Here is a 27,011-nt window from a genome sequence, read left to right as displayed (position 1 = left end):
ATATATTACAGCTTTCGCGTTCAACGCTTGGAGTCTTAGGAAATTATTTAACGGCTAACACGAATGTGAATTTAGCACACTCTTTCAAAAATACGTTTAAAGGAATTGTCGGTAGGCAAAAATTCTCCTCATAATAAATGTATTGACAATGTATGTCCTTTTGTGCGGAAAACGCTTAAAAACGTATCGGGAGTTTGTATCAGTTTTCCTCGCTGATGTTTAATTTTTGCTACCGGGCGAATTGAATATTTGATGTAGCGTTAGCGTCTTCAACTTGGAAAGGTTGCGTGTATCCTTGATGCTCAGCAGGGCATCGGGTCAGTAACTGTGAATCAATCCTAAGGCGGCTGGCAGCCATTAACTAGCATCGTTTCGCGCTCGTATCTTCTAAAGCAATCTCGCATCGTTTTACAGCGAACTAGCCATATAAACGAGGTAGTTTGAATTTGTTACTACCCCGCGCATTATCTTCCAATAACTCTAAAACACAATATTATGCTAAAATTTAGTATTACATGGCAGCGAACATTCTCGGCAAAACATGCTTATCGCTCTGCACAATTAACTCGATTGGTCTCGTAAGAATCAAATAAGCAGCTAACATCTCGGAATATTCAGGCGAATAAATTTTGCCGCCAAAATATCTTATTAAAAGCAATTAACGTTATTTCCGTGTTTGCGCGATCTCGCCCGGACGTGACGCGTGGTACTGCTATCGGGGGTCGTCGAGAAAAAAAAAACTGCTGCAAAAGACACGCACATGCATAGCAGAAACGTGCCGAAAATGCTTACCAGCGCAGACTAAGCGCACCGACAAAAAAGCCAACGGAGAGAAGCGGGCAAAAAGCCAGAGAGAAAGAGAGAAAGGGAGAGAAAGTCAGGGGTTAGCGCCGATAATAAATCGAGCACCCGGGGCCCGGTTTTTGCCAAACATTAAATATTTTTCCGCGGTAATGGTATGCGACGGAATCAGTACGGATACAGTCGCGTGCAGGTCGCGCAAGAGGGGGGGGGGGTGGACGGGGCGGGAACATACGTCGCGTAACGTTTTGAATGCATATGAAGCACGGTGCAACGGTCGAATGGAGAGATTTAAATCAACGAGGCACGGGCAGCTCTCGCCGGCCGTATAGATAATGCTGGGACGAGTGGCCGCGCTCATAAATCCCGCGAAGAAATTTAACTGCAAGTGGAAAAAGAGCGGTTCGGTCAGCCCCGCACACGCGAGCTGTCTACGAGGCCCAGGAGTGTCAGTTAAGACTCTCGCGCGCGAGAACCAACTGCACGCCGCTCGACGATCTTTCGCGGTTGCTATGCGAAGCGCAAAGCGGTGGAATTAATGCAAGTAATTAACAAGCGTGGTGGCGAAGGGTATGTTCGAGTCATAAAACTGTAAAATTAGCGTTACGTCTATTCCATGTGATTTAATGCGCTATTGAAATCGGCAGTATCGCTAATTATAGCTAATTATACAGAATTAATTAGATGTTATCGCATTGAGCTACTAGCGACAAATGAAATATTGAATAAAAATTTTTATTCGCTTCAATTCGCTACATCTCTGTTCAGCACAATAGAAACCAAATGAGAGTCCATTTAACTCCTCACCCTTTTCCCTCCCTCCCATCCCTCTTTCTCTCTCGCTCTCTTTTCCATGTGCATCTTTCTCTGCTTTCCGCCTCTGCAAATCGCCAATAAATAGTTCACAATGTCCCACTGGGTGGATTTTAATGAACATCATACGAACCCTACCGCGCGTCACTGTGTGCTCCATTCGCGAAAGTACGCATGGCACGCGTTACGCAACGTCAGCTCTCACACCAGCATTTCGTGACGTGTAATTATTACGAACTAAAGGCTATTTTGCACGTAGGGTAATAAATTACAATGGCACGTCGTATTCGATGGACATCGACTAGAATCCACGCGCATCGCTCTTTCGTGTAAGCACCACATGTATGTACATGGTAAAATGTATTTAAAACTGCACGCAGCAGCATTATCCGAAGCGAATAAAACGGGTAGAAACGATGAAAAAATGAAGGAAAAAAAAGAAAAAAAAATAGAACGCATTTATTTAGGTGTTTATGCTTCATCAATAAGCTTCGATTTCCTCAGTTTGTGACAGTTATCGATTTTGCACGCTTTTATCGATCTAATACCGGTATTAAATGTATATTACGTGTATTATTGTACAGGTGTACAATAATATACGTTATTGTATATATCCCGTAGTAAATATAAGAACCGCAGTTGACAATAAGTTCCGCATTACGAGAGAAAGTTACTCGTAGGGATCGGTCACGTTCCAAATCTTCTTGCCGCGTGACTAGTGGTATAAAAAGAAATATCCCGGTCGCAGGAGACTTTTATATCTGCGATCTACGACAGAATAAGGATGAAAGTATCATTTGAAAGTTTTTATTTTAAAGAAATAAAATTGTTTGATTTTATTGCATCTAAATTGATTTTGTTATTTTATTCAGATTTATTATTACCATTGAATTTGTTTGAAGCAATGAAATTCGTACATTTGGATGGCCTTTAAATAGCTTCTCGAAAAAAGCAATCTTTATCACCTTCGAATTTGCGTGCGGCATATTTCATAATCGACCTGGCGTTAAATTAAATATATTCAGATGCAATAAATGCGTTATCTGCCGACTGTATAATTTAATTGCCTCGATTGCAACTCCGTTTGTGTCGTTTCGCGAAATTAAACAGAAATCAAATAATTATCGAGAACTTGTCTGGCTCGCGATTGTGCACAGTCCGTAGAAATTAATTTTTATGTATCAGATATTTATATGTTATTTACATGTTGTACTAATGATAGGCGGGAAAAGTTTCTTAGTGATTATTTCGATAACGAGGAAACTTGTTTGGTTCTTGAATAAAGAAGTCTTTGCAAGACGAATGTTTCCACAGTGCTTCTTTTCAATAGCTCTTTTATTTCTATCAATCTGATTTACGCGCCAGTAGCTTTCATTGCGTAGAGGCTTTTTCAAAATTTATGAAGCTTATTAAAGTGTGGCGAGCAGTCAGTCGTGATAGCCGAATTAAATTTCAGAAATATAATTTAATTTAATATTGAAAATTATTTAACGTAATTATTAGCGTTTTAATTATAACGCCGCTATAATGTAATCTATCTCGATAATTGAGTGCACGTGATATGCGTAAATGTAAATTAAATAGAGATACTCGATGCATTCGAAGATCAACGAGGACGCGAAATGATGAAGCGCCTCTCAAGCTGCACAATCCGCTTCTTTTCGCAGTGCGGTGTGCTTCCCGTCGCGTGCTTTTTTCCATCGTGCGTTTCGTCTCGATGGCACTTGTGACGTCAATTGTTGTTTTTGCATTCGTTCCGCATGCATTCTTGCGAATTGCACTCCCTCGAATTTAGGCCACGTTAAAAAGCTCGCGCTGTTCGCAGCAGTGCACTCGGTAGCAATGCGTTACACCGCCGATACGGTGGAATACATCCCTCGTCACAGCGCGTTGCATCGGACAGCTGTATGTATGCCGTAATCACAAGCAAAAGTTTATTGACACGCGCGTTCATGAATGACGGCATGAATAATCCGCAATCTATTTTGTATCAAATTACGTTTTCAGTCGAGATGATTTGAAACGATTTCTAATAATCACGTTTCCTCGCTAGTCTATCTTTGTTTATGACGACCGTTCGTGTTTAATTTAGACAATCCTCATAGAGCACGCTAGAATTTAGCAAACATGACATTTAGCAAACACTACGCTCTTATCTTTCTGGTATTATCACAATGTGTATTACGTTCTGCATGGTTATTCCTCGTGACGTCAATTCTATTTCATATTCGGTCATCGTTTATTTTCGTGGCACGCTGTTTCGCCAATTTAGAGTGACCCAGAAGTATCGGAATATACTGAAATATCAGTGTCCGATGCTCTTGTGACGAAGCTCGATGTTCGATAATATTCTGTAAGATGCTCCGATATTTGCACAATTGAGTTCAATTTTGAGTTGAAATTTGGATTAGAATTAAAATTCTTTTATATTCTTTTTGTATTAAAACCCGACGCACACACACACACACACACACACACATATCCTGATGGTACCAAAATTAAGGATTTTTAAATTAGAGATTACCGAAAATTCGAAATGATTCGCCGTCATAGCTATATGGATGTCCGCAAATTAAAGTCATACGTCACGCGTTCGATGCAGAGTCGTTGGCAGGAATGCACGTTTTATGCCGCGCCGTTCGCAATTTTCGTGTCCTGTGATCCATGTCCAACTGACCACCGCCGCCGCCGCCGCCGCCGCGGCTACCAATTCATTTTTGCTCTCGTTTCCAGCCGATGCTTGTAAATTGTACTTGCTATAATTTAGAGTGGGAATCGGGGATGATCCCGGACGGGGCGAACGGGCAATCTCGGCTGAACGCCAGTCAGCAAACGCCGAAAACGACACGGAGCGACGTCCGAAATGCACGAGGCATCTCGTATTATACGCGTTTCAGAGCCACACGGGAACGGTGGTCCCATTATCCCGACCTATCGTGGAACTGTGAGCGTGACTTCTTTATTCGCAGCTATATGCTGGAAATGTTTGACGAATGTCTCGTTGACAGTTAATCTGATGGTTGAGTTACCAGATATTCATGAAACATCTCTCTCGCATATATTTTAAGCAGAATATTTCCGTAGTTTGCCAAATGTAGATGAGAAGGATTACTCTCTACCGAAACCACTTAGAGTGATGAAAGGATGAAAAGTCAAAATACACGTTTCGAACTGGAGCCTCATTCAATCAACCGAGGGAATAAATTCTACGCAACAAATTCTATGCATTTTGCGCAGGCTGTGTACACACCTGAAAGCTCGAGCCTATCGTCAAACAGTCACGAGTTGGGTCATTCAGTCGAGACGGGGCCGCTGCAATCCGCCAATAAGCCGCGCGTTAATCACGCCGACGAAACGACACGCTGCGGAGTGTCGAGGATAGCGTAGCGCGACGTGTCGCGAGTCGACTATTAGGCTAGGAAATTGTCCGGGTGGATTTGTAGCCGGTTATTGCGTTGCATCCGACATTCGCGCGGTCGGCATCGCGACGGATTGCCTCTCCTGTTTCCCGGTCCCGACGGCGACGATGACCGAGATCCGCAGCGAGCACGCGTGCGTTCAATTATACCGGTGAATTCGATCACAACGGAGCGTCGCGCGTTGATCGAATGTTACGACCGACGGAGATAATTATCGGCATTGCATGTTATAACCGGGATTAGCTAATCGTTTGTTTGAAATCGCAGATTTAATGAGGCGGCTCGGCTGATTTTAATCTTATCATTCGAATCGACCGATAACTCGCATTATGTCAGCGGAGAGACCGCGTAATGAACGTTTGTATCTCATTCGAGAGCAATAACTCCGTATCATTGATATTTCCATAACAATTATTTTCTTTATGATTAATGACAAAGTAATGCATGCGCATAATTAAACGCGTAAACAATAAATACTGCATGATACCGTGTAATAAATATCAAGCGACTATATTGTGTCTGCAAATCGTCGATGCGTTTGTCGCGGGAAAAGTTTCGCAGCGCCACACGCTAGGATCATACGGTCAGCCGGCTGACATCGCGATAAGATCTTGTCGCGATTGCAAATTGTCGTCATCGGTCGTGCAATCAAACAGGTACCGCTATGTCCGCGTCCGCAAACGCACGCGCGTGCAGTCGGACGCGCGTTGTTAACACGTAACTGTTTACGATCAGATGAAACGAATACCCGTAATCCCGCTTGATTCGCGATGGGGCCCCTCCGGTCCGCCCTCGATGGCACGGTCCACCTGGCGGATTGCTGGAAAAAGGAGATAAACGAATTACCCCGCTCGTCAAACAAAACCTCCATTATTTGTGCCGGCGTGGCTCAGTTCGTTACGCAAGACTTTGTCCGGCTGATTCGAACCGCTCGGCTCGGCGTGGCGCAAACACAACCCCTGGCATCGATGCGCGTATGTGTGGACCGAACGTGGTGACCAAATCGAGACATCGAATCGCCCGCGTGCGTATCATACGCGGCCGAATTGGGGAGAGTGTAAGAATGTGTCACGGAAGATTTGAGTAAAGAGGTGTATCTATTATCGAGCCGTTATGTGCTTCAAGTATATGCGATTATTATAATTTGCACAAAATACATTTTCACATGGAATTATTATAATTGGACGGTTGAACGGCTTGTGACTAAGAAATTAAGTCTCTCTAAGTTATTCTCATAAGCATGACATTATTGTATAATTCGATGACAAGCTAGATAGTAATTAGTTTCGATTTCCCTTTTAACGTCTGTTACTTTTTTCACGGTAAGATTGTTTGCCTTTGAGTGCCGTACTTGAGAGAAATTGGTTTTAATTAAAGTTTAACAATACGTCTCCCTATCGCGCTTCGTTGGCCTAGCTGTTCGTCGATTATTGTCTTCTTCGAGTGTTAAGCGTGCTCCAGCGAGCCGAAATTTAGTGATGAGAGATATTTTAATTGCGAACAAATGTTCTCCATCCGGAAACATGAAACGCAGTACAGTTAAGTTACCGCGCTTCGCCGGCCCTATTAGAAACGTTTCGTATCTAGCGTCATTGTTGGTGACGGGGCCACGACGACGTGCCTTTGAAGTAATTGTAACGCGAATACTGGCGTTATGTTTGTTTGCGCGGTAGGAGGCTGTTGTTATTATTCACATAAATTGTTTTGTGACCTACGCTCTTTTGCAAACAGCACGAGCTTGCGAATAAAATTTTGGTCATACACGTCGCGTGTAGTTTTGTAAATATTTGGTGCACTTCGATATAAATAAAACTGCAGATAGTTGACACACGGTGGAATCGAACTTAATTTCCGCAGGCGTGCGACCAACGAGATATGACGTAAAATATCTTTTTAACACAAAAAATTGATGGAAAATGAAAAATTTTTTTGCATCTATATCGAACGGTTTGTAGTTATTACAATCGAACGTCTCGTATCGTTTTTCCGCAATGCAGTTTAGTTGAATTTATTTAAATATATTATTGTAATTTTACTTTAATTAATCGCTTAATGCATTTGTTGCATTCAATGTCGAAGGTGATGTTCTTCGAAACACGCATCGGTGTGTTTTTAGAATAATCTCGTTCATCGCGAGAGGAAATAATTTTGGACATCAAGAATTATACGATTGGAATGTATTACATGATCGGTTCTATCTGCATCCATCCTCTATTCAAGTTTCGTCTGCCGCTTTGCAGACACTCGGTGCATCTTCAATGCGCTCCATTGACGCTAGATCTCATGGTTGCGCCATTGGTTCGCCTCATTTTCACATCGCCTCTGTGCGCTTTCCTTGCTCCAACATAATTGACATTGCAGTGGTTGAAGTGTTATCGCATTAGAAGAGCATAATGTTGATTTGGGAAGATTTAATGTTTTGGAGAAATTTTTGCTGAAAATAAAAAATTATTTCGTCATAAAATTGTCAATCAACAGAATCCTTTTTGTTAAAATACAGTTGTTAAAATAGAGATGACTTTAAACGTATTTTCTATATAATACAGTATTACATTGACGTAATTAAGAAGTAAAATAAAATTATTTTATGCTCGGTCATTCAGAAATGCGGAATTCGACAGAATAATGTTTAATTAAAGGTAACTTAGCAATTCGCAAGCAGCTCGACTCGTCGAACCCGGAATGAGAATAATGCAAGGTATGAATGGAAATTGGATAGAGGAAAGGAATTCCCTCTCTGTAGATTGTTTGATTATAAATTAAAACATTTGGGTGGAATCAAAGAGATTACCATGCTCAAGAATACCTTCCTATACTCTCTATATAATACCTCTTACGTAATGTACTCTCCTGATACGAAGTCTGATTTAAAGAAATGATTAATACGCAAGTCATTTATCGGATCTTTATTTACGAGCGCAAACACACTCGAACTGTTTGAAGCGTCTCCTCCGGTGGCCTGTTTGCCGACGCTTAATTAGTAACTGTAACTTTTTATTAATATTGCCACCACTGAATTATACTGCGACGAGTCAAAGTGGTCGCTTGCCTTCCCTCCGGCATTATCTCGCCCGTGCAAGATTCACCAAATTTTCATTTCGACCGCGCGCCAAGTTTGACAGATTGCCTTCGCGAGATTTACGGCGCATTTTCCTCTGACCGAATAATTTCACGATGGCGCATTGTGAGTCGGGTTTGCTAGCAGAATTGACGTCAGGGATTTCAGTCGGTACGGCGAAAGAGAGAAAGAGGGAGAGAGAGAGAGAGAGAACGCGGGAGCTGCCGGGTCGCGCGGGTAAAGTCGTCGGTGTAATACGCGCACTAGACTCTTCGACTCCCTAGCGGAGACGGTTGTTGCGCGTGGAAAGGGCTGAAACGGATGGGGAAGGTACAGACGCACAGAGATGTATAGGTAGGTGGTTGTTATCACGGTTCCGCGGTAAGTGAGAACCCTCAGACTGTACACCGCTAACGCCGCTACGGACTGCAGTACAACTTCGTAATAATCAAACTCTTAGAAATCCTCTTATTTTTACCGTTTCGCACAATTTTCAACTAGTAGTGTGTCTCTCGCAGTGTCTTGGTCGCCGCATTCTTGAGATAAGAACGACTCGATCACGAATCGTTGAGTTCGATTGGTTTGTGTTGTTGTTCAATGCTTATTGACAGATCACTTCGTGAAACATCGTTGATATTAAGATATGTACTTTCGGTAATTAATAACTAATCTTCAAACTATAGATATAGTTTATTCGTTTTTTACAATAAATCAATCGCACACAGAAAAAAAGAATTTGCTGGCGCAGCAAATTTTACGCTGTCATAGCAAAATATGTTGGTTATTATATGAATAGCAAAGAGATTTGTTGTGAATACTAATTTTATTTGCTGAAAATAATTTTGCTACATATCTGTAAATTATATCACAACAAATTGAATTTTATCTTGCCATCAAAATTTCTACCAGCGATAATTTATGCTGCGAATATACATACATATTTGTTGCAAATTATTATTTTGTTGTAGCAGCAAATTAATGCGTCTTTACCATTAAATGTATTTATCTATTCTATCAACAAAACAGATTTTTACCGAGTACCGATGTACCGAGTAATCTGAAAAAATTAGTTATAATAGCAGAATTCTGTCGTTATCGCATTTAACACGAAACAACGACAGTCTTGCTGTGATAGCAAAATTTTTTTTCCGTGCACCAGTTTCCGAGTGCTATTTTCTTATCGCGCCTGTTCATTTCCTGCGATTAGATAATTCTTAATCGATATCTATCTAAATGACGAATAGAACGCCAAGAAGTGCATTAACTTATCACATTGCGAAGTGATGAGAACTTTAATCGCCTCCGCTTTTTGGCAATTCTCTTAATATCGATAGGGACCTCGTTAGCGGTACATTCGTCGCCGAGCTTGACCCAGTTCTTTAATTTGGCCGTTCTTCGTTTTACCGTTCGTCCTCGAATATTCTCTCCATTGCACGAAACGAGAAGTTATTTTCTTGTGGCGGCGCACGGACAATCGATCAATTATACATGTGAATCGATAATTCTAACGGAAGTTCTGTATCAATATTCTGTAAAACTAGCTTTTAGAATGTGCTTTAAATAAATAACAACTAGCGTTTTTTCTTTCGTATTTAAAAGCGCATGAGCCGTCGTGTAGCAAGATGAGTAATAAGTGTACACAAAGGATGACGTTCAAGTGCAATTACTCGTTAATGTTTCGCGCGAGTACCACCGAGTCTGGCGCGGGAATAAATCCGCAGTCAGTGGAGAAGTTAAGAGGGCCGGCGACGGGTAGAAGGCTGGCGAAGGGTAGAGGGATAACGAGGAGGTGAAAGACGAGGTGAAGGCCGGGAAGACGAGGAGAATGAGAGTCGAACGAAAATACTCGTTGAACGTGAAAGAAGTGCGTTTAATTAAACCAACGAACAAGTGCAGCATCGCCGTTAACGTCCGTCGCTCTTTCGCGTTTTCTGCACCCGCAGCCGCTTTGTGCTTGCCAATCCGCCGTCGAGAAATGCGGGCGCGTGAGATTTAGATTTTCATGTGATTATCGAAACACAGAATCAACAATGTGATGTTTATTTATTATAACGCGCTCTCCACCATTAAATGCGTATTTTGAGTGTTATTAATGCCGTAAATTGCAAACAATTTACTTCAAATTGTAACCAAGTAATAAATTTAGTTAACATGAACGGAATCGAACATATATTTCATAACAATAGCGTTTTAATTATACTCTTTATGTATAAATAATAATTCAAATTGAATTTGAAACCTATTATCGCTAATAGGTATTTTTTTCCTTCTTTTATTTATTAGAAACATCTTTACGGGCCTCACACGACTCAGATCGATAAACATCGCGTAAAATGCGATACTTCGGAAGCCAAAGTAATCGCAACCGCAAACTAATCTTTTCCGCTTCTTTCCCCTCGTTAAGACTCTTCTGTAGCTTCTGATGGCTGACTGCAAATATTGATATTAATAAGGTATGGCTAATAGGTATACTAATAATAATCATAGAATATTGGAGGGTATATATAGAGCATAGAATATTGGAGAGATGTATAGAGCAATAAATTCATAAAATATAAACATTGTATAGATATACAATCAAATAAACAATATAATTTTTAACAATAGTGTCGACAATATTACATCTATCTAAAGGTTGACTTACATCTCTATTTGCAGATTAATAAAACGAAAATCAACGAGAAGTTGATGTATGCTACATATTAACGCAAACGTATTGTATTTCTATTCCATTAATTTTACATGCGTTGAAATGTTCGTACAAATCTACACGCGATATTATGTTACCCATTACACATTTTTCTTGCGGCCGATTAATCGATAACGAGTGCAAAATTAAAACGCGGCAGCTTCGGTCGAATACGTTAAGACAGACACTATAATTATTATATGGGCGTCGCGTTTCCTGCTGCTCTCTTATATATAAAATTTCTTAGTAATTAGAGTCCATGTATCAAATATGAGAATTTTATACAAATATTACGAGTTGTTAAATATACACGAATGTATGAATTTTGAGACTTTCGTCTCTTTTATCTCGAGCTTGCGTGGTTTATTCATATTCTTTCGATATTTGAATTTCAATTTTTTCTGCTTTTCCTGCTTAACATGCCTATTTTTATTATACTTATAGCATGTCTGTGCATACCTTTTAAGAGCTATTATATTACGCAGGTAATAAGATTTCGACAAGGATCGATCGTTGTAAGTCACTCCGACTCTACGATCGTCGAGATAAATTCATTCCTGTTTTCTTACACTTATTAAATTACGTCGTTGTTTCATGATTTCTATGAATTCTTGTACCTTTCGATTTCACAAGTTTAAAGCGATTTTTCAACAACATCACAGTGCATTAATTAATAACAGCGGCAATATAATATTATACAAATATTCCAACGGCATAATATATACCATATATAGGTAGTTTACATAAATGCAATATCTAAACGTTAATGCATAGTAATACATGATATTTGCAATATTGTCAATTTATTAACATGTAGATGGGATTTATCTCGTAATATTCCTCGAATTAGCGCTAACTCCCTGCAGTAATTCAATAAACATTTGCGTCGAAGTTACAACGGCCAATAGTTGGCCGTGGACTCGACTGGATATCACATGATTGGTTACCGTCGCCTAGCATCCCGCTGGCAACCCCTGCACAATCTGCGATACGACTTTTGCGTTATGCATTGCATCTTCGTGGATCATAAACTGATTTCAGCGATATATCGCGCGCCGCGGTCATTACGTCTTTACGATTATCCGATGTACAATAAAGCCAACAACGCACAACCGTCAATTAATGAACATGCTCGGCCCCGCCAAATATCCTAGCGACTAATTAATGCCGTGATATATTATTCCCCTCGTTCGTCCCTCGCTCGCCAAACCACCTCGCTTTAATCGACGTCTGACGACGTTTTACGATTAATGGCAAATTCGAAGATACGACGGGACTAACAGTGATTATACGATAGGATCTCGCCGTGATTATGCCCGCGAAGGCACGCGCATCTGCAGCTCATCTTACTTCCGCCGAGAAGGAAAATGTTTCGCCTTTGATTACGTTCCTCCTCAGACGCAAGTGCGCTTTTGAGGAGTACTTTTAATAAGTCCCTCTCAGATGCGATGCTCCCGTGATTCATACATGAAATGCAGCACCGAGTGCAATCCACTAGAAATGTGGATATTTCACTGTATTTCGCGCCGGATTCGCTACAATTAACCGATCGCAATTACTACCGGCGTTTTCCGCTATATGCGGACGCAGCTTGAATCGCGAGACACGCGATCGTTAGGTCGCGCGCTTTGTAGCCGCGTATTGCGCATTTTTGCAAAAATATGTTTTCTCACGCTTGTGGATTTTGCGTTAGGGATATAAAGGTAATATTGCGCGCGGCGATTTTAAACATCACTCGTGAAAACTCATATTTTTCCAGCGCTGTGTTTTCTCGCCTGAAAAACACGCTCACGGAATCTTAGGTAAGTCAGAGAATGTACACGTGAGAAACGTTTTGCGGATTCATTTTTATCGTTTATTGTTCGACCGCGCGACACCGCATTTCCTTGTTTACCGTGAATTTATATAAAAGGGATATTTTAGGCGGGGCGAACAAATCCCCCGAGCTTTTCAAAGGGGCATCTCGTCGGTCCAAACGTAGCGTTTGTCTAAACTATGGCGTTTCACTGTAGGTTCCATTTGCCGCAGCCTTTTAAAAGCTTCAAGAGCCGAACAATTTTACTGTAATGCTTCGCCGTGTAGAACGCTAGTAGAAAAATCGATTCGAGTCCGATTCTAAGAGCCAATTTTTCGCGACATCACCCGGCTTGACATTCTCTGTTCATTTCTGACGAATATGTAACTACACAATTTTAATTATCGCATAATGGAGTAGTTGTGACTGCGTTGCTCAAAACATGTTTGTTACTAAAGCGCTTTTTAGCTACTTTATGTATTTTACTTTAGACACTATTGTGCTGCCTGTGTGTTGTATAAAGTCTGCTGCGTTGCGTAATATTTGTTTCATCGTCCCAAAGGGTGCCGACATCACAGGGATTTCATCGGGAATGAAGGAAAATATATAGATTTTGCTTTTTAATATTATATTACAAAATAGTCACGCGATTGAAATATATTTTTTATTCAAGGAGTTCGATAAAAAGTCGAGACTGTCAGCGGCATCTTCGCTTTGCGATTATTGAGAAATTAAGATTCGCTCGCTTCGCTCTAGAAAAAAAAAAGCAAATAATTTAATCTCACAATTCACTTTAAACTCGCGATTTCGTGGCGTTCTGCTATTTCAATGGCAAGTCGAAACAGGAGGCTAAAATAAAACGTCTCCTTGCTGATATGCTGATTTTATAACTTTAGGAAACCGGTTCCCGTGCGAGGCACACATTTGGCCACAGCTCAACATTCTGTTCCGGTTCCCCCGACATATCTCGCTCTTTTTAACTGTGTGCAGTCGCAAAAATAGCGGCGGAGATAAAACTCTCATATAACCCTCTAATAACCTCTTCCATCGGCAGTAACTTAGTCTGTTCTTCGAAGGCAGTTACTTCAACTTTGCTCCAATTCCTCGTTCGCTAGCTTCTTCTCTCGCCCGACCCTCCGCTCCGTCCTCCTTCCTGCAGAGCTCGCTTCTCTTCTTCCGTCAACTCTCCACCACGGTTCCGCGAAGCGGCCAAGACCACTCGTCACTTACGAAGACCAACACAGCGGCGCACAGTCAGCCGTCAACAGTACTAACACCACCGTCATCAAATGTTAACGGTACAAATAGAGACGTCCCTGTAAAGTCCGATGCACAACGGCAGCCGCGGTGGCGTTTAGATAAGATAGTGTCGTTTGTTTATAGAAATTGCGCATTGTTCAAAGTGTTCTTTAGAAACCGGACGGCGAAGGGAACGCGGAAGAGGACTTTGCGCCTTTGACGCGCAATTAAGTCTCAAACTGCGAGAAGCCGATCGGGCTTCTCAAATGCCCCGAGGCGCATTTATCGAGCGGGAATATGATGAGTTCAAAGTATACGGAGCGGCGCGCGGTTATTTGCATTCGTTGCTTCGCAAGGTGCTTATGCAGCCGTTACGTTGAACGAGCGTTCCGACTCGCTCCCTTTTCTCATAGACTCGAGCGTGTTACGAGATCGGGACAAAGGGAGAACAAATGCCGCTCGTAATGGGCACGGACGTTAACAAAGTCGCGGGCATGTCGCCTGCGCCCCAGGCGCGATGCCGTAATCTTTCCTCGCTGCGGTTAAATCTCACGACCGGCCATTGTGCATCGGGCTTAATGACGCCGGCAGAAAGGACACCGGTCGACGAACAACGGACTGACCGCCCTGACGTCGGGAAAGACGGTAAGACGGCGGGGAGAAACTTGCAGCGTGCGCGCGTTTTATTACTTTAACGTGCCGCAACGTATACCACGACGTATGGTCGTTGCGATTGCGATTTATATTACATTGTTTTTTTTTCCTCGGGTTTCCCCACGGCTGCGTTCGTTTCGTAGGTCTAGCTTGTCGCAACGTCCGTCACACGGCTTTTAAGGGGCTGTTAATGACGCCTCCGAGTATTAATTACGGACAATTAGTCGCTCATGCTTGCGCCGCGCATTGAACAGCCAGCTGTGTCGTGTTTTGCGTGCTCGCTATAGCTTCAATAATATATATCTTTGATAACAATAATCTGAAATAATTATCTAGCGTATAGATCCTTTATCCTTAAAGTAGCATTAAGTTGAACGCAGTAGCATCAGAGAGAAAGAGAGAGAGAGAACTACAGAACAATAAGTAGTTATAATTGCAATTTCGTGTCATCATATTTCATCCGCTGCCTTCCTTTTCTCCGGAAATCAACGTGCTCTATAAGGCAGAAATTATCGCGCAGACTTTAAGAGCAGAACTCACCAGCAGACTACGTGCTGATGTATTTGCTGCGTAAACAATAATTATCGCATGCAATTAAATGCAGCTTTATTCCTGGAAGGATGAAACTCGAAGTTGGCGGAGACACCGAAAATGCGACGTATGTATATTACGAAGTACGTTATTATACTTTGTAATAACGTTTTCTGAATAATGGCATCGTCTCAGCGCACTAATATGATTTTCGATCTAATTTAATCAGTTGAATGCGCAAATTCTTTCCTCCCGTAAATGGAATAAAAAAATTAGCAACATTTCTCAGGCAGTTGATTTTATCTTTGCTGTGAAAGTCGTGCTGCGCAAGTGACTGCAAATGCGGATAAATAGAAAGATTTCTATATCTTTACGTCTCTTTTTATTATTTATTACGGTGTATTTCCGCTGCGCAGTGATTCGTTTCAAGCAACTTGATGGTATTTGCAGTGCATTATGACGAATTCCGTAGCGTGATTTTAGAAAGGAGTCTTTAGTCGTTTATACATGTTGACGTATTTAGCCGCGCAAACAATAATTACCGTATGCAATTAAGAGGAATTCCGTCGGTGAGAGCGACGCTGACACGGTGTTGAGAAGAAGGGGAAAGGTGGATGTCAGAGGGCCGAACTTCTGGGTTACGTACGGCAGCAAGGCATCGAAACGGAACGCTTGCCGGCGCGTGTCGACACGGCGGATGAAGAGGCTCACTAATTCGATGCCGTTACTCGAGTCAAAGAGCGGTGTATCTGCTGAGAAATCTCGATTGACCTTGTCGCTAATATAGCGGATGAATAGCGTTAATCGAATTTTCATTCACTCGTCAAGAGTATTGTAAATAATTGCCATTGATATCGAATCGATCAAGTTTCATTGCGTGGTATTTTTGATAAAATACGTAAAAATCGTTAAAGCTTTCTATCGTGAGCTTTATTTAAAATTTTTTGCAAATTATTTGATATGAAAATAACGCAAGTTTCAATACTCGATTCGCTTTGCACTTCGATTTTATCTTGAATTGATAACGGGATGTATCGTAATATGCAATCTGCATGCTGGTGTTTCGAAGTAATACGATATGCATTATTTTAATTAATATTTAAATTACACGGTATTAAATAACAAAATTCTGTAATGAAATTCAAAATATTTGTTTGCGATGCGATCAAATCGGAGAAGCACGCCACAGGAAATACAACGGATTAATAATTCGCTATAGGTATATCGCGGGATTCATTAAAAGTTCGAAGATATTTCGGGTTTTAATTAATGCCCGATTTTCCAAACGCTTCATTATTTATGTGACACGTAATCTTGATTGATACGCCAAATTTGACGCGGATCGTTATATCGGCCTGCTTTTAATTCAAAAAGTAATCTCCATGCGAAATAATATCCCAGGGGAAATTTTATTGCAGTAGTACAAACGTAATACACTCGATAATCTTGAAAGGGAAGTAAAACTCTTTTGAATATATGAACAATGTGTAATTATATTTTCGCGTTAACTCAAATATCGTCACATTATAGAGCGGCCCGACCCATTTTATCTCGGGGGATTATCGCGTAATAAGGTGAAAAGTCGAACGGAAAGGCTGTTTCATTCGTTGAGAATTAACTGTAAGGAAATGTCCGGCCGCAAAACCGCAGAGAGCGCATACTCTCTCTTTTATATCGCATTATACATTTATTGTTCCGAGTCAGCGCAGAAGGCAAGGGTCATTACAAACTTATAATTTCCCCGAGAAGTAAACGGCAGCGGCGGGAAAGAATTCATGGAAAGCTCAATTTCCCTTGATATGAAAATCATTCGAGCGAACGTATGTGCTGAATGAGTTCGCGGCCGAACGCCCGGGGATAAAAAGTATAACGTATTGTGCAAATGTTCGTCGCGGGTAGATAACTTATAGCGTAGTATCTAGCGTGCGCACATTCCGCCAGATTTCACCGGCAATCTTACAGAGAGTGTCTCTCAGAAATCGTGCATTTTCCTTCAGTCACGGTGTCGTCTGATGAAACGCAAACGGGGGTAGGAGGAATAAAAATCCATTTTAGGCTGAATTAAGGGGTCTTTTAGAAACGCGTATCGTCGACGGTAGAACACGTCCCCGGGAATCTCGATGCGCCGCGGTATTTTTATTGTCGCGGATAATCTTTTTCGGTGGCATGCGCTCCCTCGCCGGCCTTTTGAATTCAAGGGTAATTGAATCGTGCAAGCGAGCTCAGTCAAGATTCTTTATCTTCCAGTACCGTGGAGAGAGAAAGGGAGATGAGAGAGAAACTGAATCCACCTTCCGTCAAAAGTGCCGTAACTTAATCTCTTTTAATGCGTTTACCTGGTAGATTTATTATGTATATCATTACGTGCTGCGTCCTCAATGTAGAATCGAACCTGTGATATACTAGGGTCTATAACGAGTTGGCTGAGAAAGTGTTGGTGTTGGAAAATTTTGCTATTATTCATCGAATAGCTTAATTCAAGATGTTCTCCGTTCTTGAGACAAAGAAATATAAAAAGATTTGCTGGTAGCGTCGTCGTACCTTGCAATTGATTCCACGACCGAGGCGAACTGGTCGGATGCGATCGAGCGCTCACTTACATTTTAAACCGATCGGCTTTTAATTCGAATCCGCTTGTTCGCTCGGCTCTTCGACAAAGATTCAACTTTTACTTTACGTTTCCGTGGCGATTCATTTTTAAAAAAGGAAACGGATGATTGATTTATTTTCTTCCAACACGCGTGAATCAAGCGACATAAATTATTGCTAATTCCTGTCGTTATTTATTAAATGCAACATATACCAACTGTAAAACTTATTTTTATGCTTCAAATAATAGTTTATTTATAAACTATATCGATTATATATAGGTTTACTGTCACCAGAATCAAATATGCTACACAGCGCAGTTGTATAAATACCCGACCGATATAACGATGTTTCAAATAAGCTGCTTATGTATATTCTATAATTTATATAAATTTTTTGTATTATCTATTATCTGATTTTTATTCAAATATATTAATAATTGGACGTTACGTTCTAAAACAGTATTTAAGGTTATATAAACGTGCACGTATAGTTTTACTTATCGAATCAGTGAAAATATTAACGTCTTTTATGTCATTTAATAACTACTAGAATTCCTCCTAGTTCTATTTTTAAAGAATATAAATTCACGCTTTTAGATACGTATGGAGAAATAAGTGCAGCGATATATTCGTATATTCTTAAATTTGGTGACGTTTTAGGTGATATAAGTGTATCTATCAGTGCGCGCGCGCGCACATAGTTTAGGAATATTTTTGCCATCGTCCATCGTCACAATTGGTCTTATATATACAAGCTGACATTATCTAACAATAGTTGGCCGGATTGCTGAACTTGAAAAGAGCCCCTGTCACAAACACGTCGACAGCACCTTGAAAACCCAAGTGGCCAAAATAAATAGACCGACACGAGGTAGGAAACGTGAGGTCGTTCCTGGTGCATGAAAGTGTAAACCCAGATAACAAAGTGTGTCCCGGCACGAAATGCAATCTGTTACAAGTATCACATGCTGCTTCTTTGCCAACACATCCCGGTGGCAATAAACCAGAAACGCGGCGACACAAGTGATATCGCGCACAAACATACTGCCCCGTTGTACGACACGACAGTGGAATAATTAATTGTTCCGCCGTAACCTCTTTCTTCGGATCAAGGGATTCTCTGCGGTCACCGCTCTTGTTATTTTGCACCGTAAAAATTGCATGCTTTTCTCTTCCTTTTTTTAGCGTTTCTTCTGTGAAATTTAATTTAAATTGACATGAAATTAAAGCAACAAAATTCCGCGCAATCGCCGCTCTTTTAGGTATCGTTAAGTATTAATCAAGCTGATGTTTAGGATGCACAAAAATCCTCGTCGTTTAACACGTACGGCATTAACAGTGATTAAAATTTAAAACTCTCGGCGCGGAGAGTCGTTTATCTCTGGTACGGTAGTGCATCAATTCGCGGTCGGCGTCGTTCTATTATTACAACAAATTGGACACGGATCCTATTCTCGTATTTCCCGTAGATTCCCTCGAACTATTTCTCGGAAGGAATGAGTTTCGAATGAGTTACTGTTGCAGGCATTAAGCCGTTTGCAACGAGAGAGCCGCGCGTGCAGAAGGTGCGGAGGGAAGTTACTGCTAGCCCGCGCGAAGTGATTTCAGAGGAGCGAGATATTTCAGACTCCAGAAATGGTGAAATAAAGCGGCCGACGCGTTGCGCTGTTCATGGCTCGTTATTATGCTATACGCCGTGTACCACGTGGGTTCGCGAAAGAGCCGCGAAATAAGGGGGTGCGAGGGGGATGAAAATGAACGAAGGAATGAGACGGACAGAGGCGCTGAGTCTCGGGAAAATGAGAAGGGGGAGGATGGGGAACGATGAGAGACATACTCTTTGGTGCGAAAAGGAGAGCAACGGGTAAAAACGAAGAAGTCCAAGTGCTGAATTAGACGATGCATAAAAGGAAGGAAATATTCTACTTGACAGAGAATAAAGAGACGCAAGCTTGCCGGTTATGATGAGAAAGGGAGCGAATAAATTTCTTATTTGGTTTCGGACGTCGATATTAACTAGATATTAAATAGTAAGAGGACTAAATAAAATCTAGAAAATAATTCACTTGAAATATATATTCACTTACAATTGTATTTATTTGTCCGTCATTTATATAAGGCTGTCGCAAAATCGGAAAAAGATCAATCGTAATCCAGAAACAATAATGAGAAAACAAGCGTTAATGCAATTTCACAAATGATCGACAGTCTGAGATCGAACAATTCTCAACACAATCGGGATTGACGCTATCGAGAAATAGAAATAGAATCAAAGGTTCGGCGCGAGAAACGAATGCAGAAAACGTAGCAGAATAGAACGAATCAACTCAAATAAGCCGCGACGCGGCGGATAATGAGAGCAAGAGTCGATGGGACTATGCGAGCGAGTTGCAAAAGGGACAAAAAGCATCCGAGAATCTGGAGCGCGCGGCAAACAAGTGAAAAAGGGAGGAGAAACGTGTATATAAAGCACTTCGCGCTTTGGGGATTTCGCGACGCGTATTTGCCAACGGATGCTGCCATAAGCACCCGAGAAGATAGCATCGCCATAAATAGGAGCGCGTAAGCGCCTGTCGGACTAAGTAGACGAAACTCTTATTATTCCGGCGGCGTGTTGTAACGGCGCGCGCCGCGGAGGCGTCAGTGATTTTCTAGCCTCGCATTCGCGAAAATAATCCTTCAGCAACACGCGACGAGTCGCGTGGACTTTACTCGGCGGTTCATTTTCTGAAGAAAGCCGCGACCTTCCGTCTCTCGTGTTCTTCCGTTTGACCTCGCTCGTACGCTTCCACTCGGAAGCCGAAGCGACGAAAATCGAGGAAGCATGATCGTCGAAGTGAGAAATGCCGCGTTGCGGGGGTGTTTTAACACGGTTCACTGGTTCGCGGCTATGCGGGTTCTTAACGGGTGATAGCGGTGATAGTGGTGACAGGTTCGAGTTTATTTATAGCCGCGATATTACCGATACGACAATATAAGGACACTGTTTGAGAGATTAATTATAAGAGCGTCACTTTTTACTTATGGCAAAGTTTCACCTTTTGCCTTTTATCTTTATCTCCAGTTTTTAATCGCACGCTATTTCTAGGTTTATCGCGCGATATCGCTCAACGTGGAAAGCATTTTTTTTCCTACTGCATGATGTGTGCGCTGCTATAATGCTGACTCAAATTATGCCGCGATCGTACGTACACAAATGCGTGTGTGTGCGCGATCATAAATGAAAACTTACTTCGCATCGTAAATGTCGCGGCGACTGAAATTTTTTAAAATGCAACCGGTTCTCGTGCTCTAAATCTGAACGTTGATATTTTGACGTTCGTCCTATAAAGTGCATTAGTGACGATGTGCATCGGCGAAAGCTCGTGATATTTTTTATCGCGCTTCGCTCCCATACCCTAACTCTCGCGTGCGCCTTTCGCCGCTCGCTTTTTTGAAATGATCGACTATTGGATTACTTACATACGCTTCGCCGGCTATAACTTAAAACGCCGTGTCGACAATATGCGTGAGGCAACGGATGCGACTGCGAAAAATGCAGATGCGCGCATTACTTGCCGAATTGTCAACATCGGGAATGCATTTTTGTCCTCGTACTCAAGACTAATTGGAAAATACCGCGGGTAATGCGTTTCTCTCTTGATAAAATTTACAATGCTCGCGACGCTCACTCCGCATCGTTGAACGTTATCGTTGAGATTTGCGATGCAAATGCAATGAAAGTAGCGAATGGCAAGCTCGGTTTTGATAATCCGGCGATATAACGATGAATTAAATGATACGAGAAATGTTTGGAGAATCGAACAATTTTCTTTAACGAACGTTCTCTTCTAATCCGCGCAATTTCGTTCCAATTATACACGCGAGTTGAGAGATTCAGTGCGAATTAAAGTCACCGCGGATTGTAGCGAAAGTGCTAAAAATACGTGATTGGTAAGGATTATCTGTCATTTGAGGGTCGTTCTGCCACGGCGCACTCGTTGTTTGCCAAAAAGTATGCTCACTATCCGCTTCTCATGGCCCCGGATTCAAAACGGCTATTCTCCGGTAAGTCCGATCCATCAAAGCCGACCGAAGCGAGAGCCCTGATACGGCCGAATTTCCCGCGAGAGCCACCACGGCCCGCGGGCCGCCGACAGACGAGCATGCTCGCCGGAATTATGGTTCCCTTATGCTCCCATTACGAAGCCATCTACGGCTATACTCGGTTCCACCTCTGCTTCTCCTTCAAGCCCCTTCTCGCTCCTGCCTCTCTCCCCGTCTGGTTTACGTCTCCCGCAAACAATCTCCGTGGGGCATTTTTGGCTCTTGATCGATGTTGACCTTTTAATGGGTCTTGTTCGCTCGCGCGCACGTGGAACGGCCGGGCCGTTTGTCGTTCGTTTTAGGCGCGCTGTGTACGTTTCGCGTTGACCCGGGCGAGATTTGATGGACAATATCGTAATGCAGTCGCCGGAATAATTTTGTACGAGCGATACCGGCGACGGCCGGCAGCAAGTAATATCCTTGGTTGTTGATCGATGTTGACGTTTGCGCGTTATCGTTAATGGAGAAACAGATGACGCTTTTGTGGCAGCGGAGAAGCTTGTGTTTTATTTACAATTCTGTTATCGGCGAAAGCGATGATATTGGGGATACATATTGGAACGCGCATACTTCGCCGGATACGTTTTAACTCGAGTACACTCGCGCTGATTGTGTTTTCTGCGCCGCGTAAGTTTTCGCGTCGGGATTTTTTTTTGTCGCGATGTAAACGTGAAAAATTTTATTTAATTTTTTTCTGCTATTACGACTTGCTGCAATCATGTTAGCCAATTAATTTTGCCTCGATAACGTCGAAATAATAAAACTTGTTGAATCCGAATAAAAATTGATTCGTATTTTATACAATTTGCAATCAAAATCAGTTTTGTGTATTATCGCGTTGGGGGTGTAGCGTTTTGATTCAAAACTTGTAATTGAAATTTGTGTAGACATTCGCCATAAACTGTACCGATGAGTTATATTCTAGATACGTTCGTCCTATACGCTTACGCCCGACATTACAAATGGTCAATGGTAGTTGGTCAATGTCCTCTCTAGCATGCATTTGATGGAAGATCGGTACGTAATGTCCAAGTTACCAAATTGCCTATGACTAACTTGCATTTCGGACTGCGTCCATTCCCTATTGCACCGGTGATCATACTGCGCAAACATAATTTCCGCCTTCCTTATTGCACGCTTGCACGTAATATTCATATTATGATCCACGGTTGACAGCCACTTCTTTATTGGCGCGCCTCTGCGGGACGGAAAGTGGCGTACGAAATAATCGCATTGTGTTACATCGAGTGTATCCAATAATATTGCATTAGATTGCTGGAGGATAAATCTGCAACGGGCAATCCAAACGTGCATTTATCTTTCACGCTAGGCTGGTGGCCATTTTTCTCCCCGGTGCCCTTTGCCTCTCTATACCATATTTTATATCACTGGATATAATTTCTCCGCGCACCTCCCATACGATATTAACGTCTTCACGCTAGATACATTTGAGGATACAATGTGTTCCCTATAAATCAATAACAGGAATTAAAAGACATTGAATTAGAAAAAACTGACATTTCAATCGGATAAATTAAACCGGATGCGATAAATCAAGTATAGCACATTGAATGCGAATAAAGTATCGTCATAATATATAGAACACGTAACGCTTAACTAAATGTTTCCTGCAAGAATATAAAACACAATTAATTTTTAAATAAAAAAATAAAAAATAACGAAATTTAATAAAAAATAAATTCAATAAAAAAGAATGCAAGGATAAAGTTATTTGTAGGAAATCTGATTAATAAATATTGATAACTACAGATATATATCTACCTTTGATAACTACAGATATATCTACCTTAGATTTTAATGAAAAAAAAAACAATGCAATTTATTTAGTTCATTTCAAACGGTCAAAACAAATAAACAGATTTTAGATGAACACTAATTGTATTCGTTTTAAAAGCAGAAACGGTTTAGATAAATCTAAGTGAAATATCGATAGAGTAAATTTAATCACACACACGCGCGCACATACATTTTCACTCTCTGAATTGAAAAGAAGCAAGTTAAATCAAATTTGTTGCTTTTGTAAAGTTTTAAATATAGGTTAAGAATACAATAGTGAATAGTATATGTATCTGTTTGGACAGTTAATATTAATGTTTATTTATAAATCAACGCACGTATATTGATCTTTTAGAAGTATGTTTTTAGATATTTATATCATATTCTATCTGGTGATTGTAAAGGCGAATGTATTTTATTATTATCTTATATTGTATAATCACACTTTTCTGAAACATTGCAATTTTATCTTTCTTTTCAGATCCTAAATTCAAGGAGCCAATAGCCAATGTAACCGCGCCGGTGGGAAGGGAAGCCATTCTCTCCTGCGTAGTTCAAGATCTCGCCGGATACAAGGTAATTCGAGTTTTTATGGATACGTTTGAGCATACTCTGCCGATCGATTCTTTCATTAAAGTGTCAAACGTTCTTAATGTGCCGATTAAGCTTGTCAATTTCTCGATATCCGACAAACTTCTCCAAAAAACTGTCTAAATTCTTCCACATAGGTAATTTAATTGGTACCAAAGTACGCTATCGAGTATATAGTTAAGCATATATTAAATTTTTCACAATAATACGAAACTCGTTTAATTTTTAATCAGAAATCAATTATGTCTTGAATCTACTGTTTTTTTTTCTCTTAAATACATTAAACAGTATGCTTGTTACGAAAATCTTAATGAAATTAATTAAATTATTGAATTTGAGATGCTATCGATATTTGAAAATTAAAACATTGCAACAATTTGTTTTTTTTTTTGTTGTTGTCGTTACATTCATTATTTGACGACTTAAACTGTTTATCGGTGATATATTTTTATATCACATGCTTTACTCTTCGAACGATCATAAAACGTGTTTTTATAGTGTACTTATGAGAATAATTCATGAATAAGTAGTTAGGAACTAGCTGCGAAATTCTGCGCGGCCATTTCGAGGCACCGCGAATGCCCCATGATAACAAGTACCTAAATGGCGCTAAGTCACTTTAAGTGACACGACGGCTTCGTAATTTTAATATGAAGATAATACAAATGTTAACACGTAGTGATATAAAAAATTATGAAACACTTAATAATATCAAGCGAAATACTCTGCAATTTCATATTCTGTAAGTTTTACAGTTTTTGTTATAAAAAAGTCGGGTCAGGCCGTACACATTATTAAGAATAGAATTAAATATCATTTTTTCATGTATATAATATTATAATAAATTTTTAAATATTAATTTATACTCTTAATGGTTTTTATGACTAATATCACGACATTAACTTTGCATACCATTAGTTTTACATTTTACATTAGACCACATTTTACATTAGCGTATAAAAGGTGTACGTACAATATTTCTGGACTGAAAACTAATCATAAAGATATTTTGGAACAAAAGGGAATCCAGAATGCTGAATAACCGCGGATTGAATTGTTTAACCCATTGACCTCGTTAGTGAACCACAAAAAAATTAAGTGAATTTCTATCTCTCTTCGCTACTCTTTGCACATTGCCACACTTTAGATTGTCTGAAGGATCCTTTTACGAGGCCGAAGCAATTAGTTAATTAATTAGTAAAATTACGCGGAGAAGTATAAAAATGAATATTTCCCAGGCATAAGAGATAGAACGCTATTCAGTTTTTATACGCAATTCCGGTTCAGCCAACTAGAGTGGGTTTAGCACAAATGTTAGGTTGATAATGACTTTCGCGCAAAGTACTAATTAGGGAATGAAAACCATATATGAGGTAAGAGTAGCGTCTCAAACAGCAATTTAAGAAAGTTTTTATCTTGCGAATCGGTTGTTCATTAGTATCTCAATTAATATGGAGTGGAAATGCAAATATTCAAGTAGTAGTTAATAGCATTACTTGGATATTTGCAATAAATTCTAATGTAAAATTCTTGTATTAAAATATGCGACTATCGATTTTTTTACATTAGAATTGCAGATTAATTTTACATCCGTAACTTCATTCGTCAGATAAGTGCCAGAATAATCGCTAGAAATTTAACGTTCTTAACACGTGTGTATTGGACTAACTTTTCGCGAATTTGCGAAAAATGTCATGCAAAGTTCGCGCATAAACTCTCGTTAGAAAAAAAAAGTTACATTTTTATCCGTTTTCTGGTTGACGCGTAAAAAGTTTGTGTAGAAATAAACTTTGTCCAAGAGATTTTTTTCGAGCTCGTATATTTTCTGGCATTCGAGACATTAGAAAACCAATAAAAGTTGCAAAAAAAATAGAATGGCATTGCAGTAGGAAAAAGAGATGCTTCAAACAACGGGATGTTAGCTTTGTGAACTGTAATGAAAATGTCTGCTGTTTTGTTCACATTAAATACCACTTGTTACGCGCCGGGGGGCCGCACGATGAATCATAATTGCTAAAAAATGAAGGGATGCTTTTGATACGCTCTTGTCATGAAAAGCAGTCAACGTTTTAGTTTATTTTTCATTATTACATTTTTACTGTGTCAGCTGCAAAAAATCATACGGTAACGAGTAAAAGGTGAATGCACATGCCAAATACTACGAATATGCTGGAGAGCTCATGAAGAGGACCGCGGTATGTAAGATATGAAAAGCATAAATTTAGTAGCATTATTTAATGTACAAATGTCTCGGTAATACATTAACTATTATTTAAATTCACATTTTCGTGTTATATTAATCAAGATTGATAAATACAATAACTGCAACAAGATGGAAACTTGATCGAACTTTAGACAGAATTTCATTCTTACATGTTTTACATGATTCTCATATCCGAGCAAGCTCGCTATACGTTTAACTTTGTACTAAACAGTTATTGCGCATTATATTTCGCAGTAATGACATTCGCAGCATTATTATGATCATTTGCGGTGTGCCCTTAGCATATTATCGCCATTTTTCATATCTCGCGTGAAAAGGATGACTCCTATCTAGATTAAACTCGAGGTTCAAATGATATCTAATTATCTTTTGTATAAACACGAATAAACACGAATTTTCATTCGTTAAATTATTATTATACCCGAGTAATATACAAAGCACTTTTGTCAAACGGCATCATTTGCAAACATCCTCCCTTTTTGACCAATTAGAATGTCGATATCATAAACAAATGTTTCATGCTGTTCGGATTGCAATTGAATATATCTATTTGCAGTTCGCACTGTGGCTTCCACAACGCTTGAATTACATTCCATCAATCGAGAATTAATTGAGGGCTGCTTAATTAATTTTGGGAAACGATATAGGCTCTAGTTGTTTGGTTTGTAATTGTCGATCATAATATGAAGCAGTTCGATATACCGTAACGATTATTATTCTTAA

General features: G+C 40.3%; 1 protein-coding gene across 2 annotated transcripts in view; it reads left to right on the top strand.

The window, feature by feature from the left end:
• The window catches only part of LOC105668775 (neurotrimin-like), a 144,902-nt gene that overhangs the window by 66,734 nt on the left and 51,157 nt on the right, over nucleotides 1-27,011 (top strand). For both annotated transcript variants that reach the window (XM_067352629.1, XM_012361341.2), the window contains exon 2: nucleotides 23,955-24,049. In XM_067352629.1, the coding sequence (XP_067208730.1) occupies nucleotides 23,955-24,049 (95 nt within the window). The remainder of the gene's footprint in view (nucleotides 1-23,954; nucleotides 24,050-27,011) is intronic.

The sequence above is a fragment of the Linepithema humile genome, chromosome 3, assembly GCF_040581485.1.
Source record: "Linepithema humile isolate Giens D197 chromosome 3, Lhum_UNIL_v1.0, whole genome shotgun sequence".
NCBI classification, from domain to species: domain Eukaryota; kingdom Metazoa; phylum Arthropoda; class Insecta; order Hymenoptera; family Formicidae; genus Linepithema; species Linepithema humile.
This window is presented reverse-complemented; position numbering and strand designations above follow the sequence as displayed.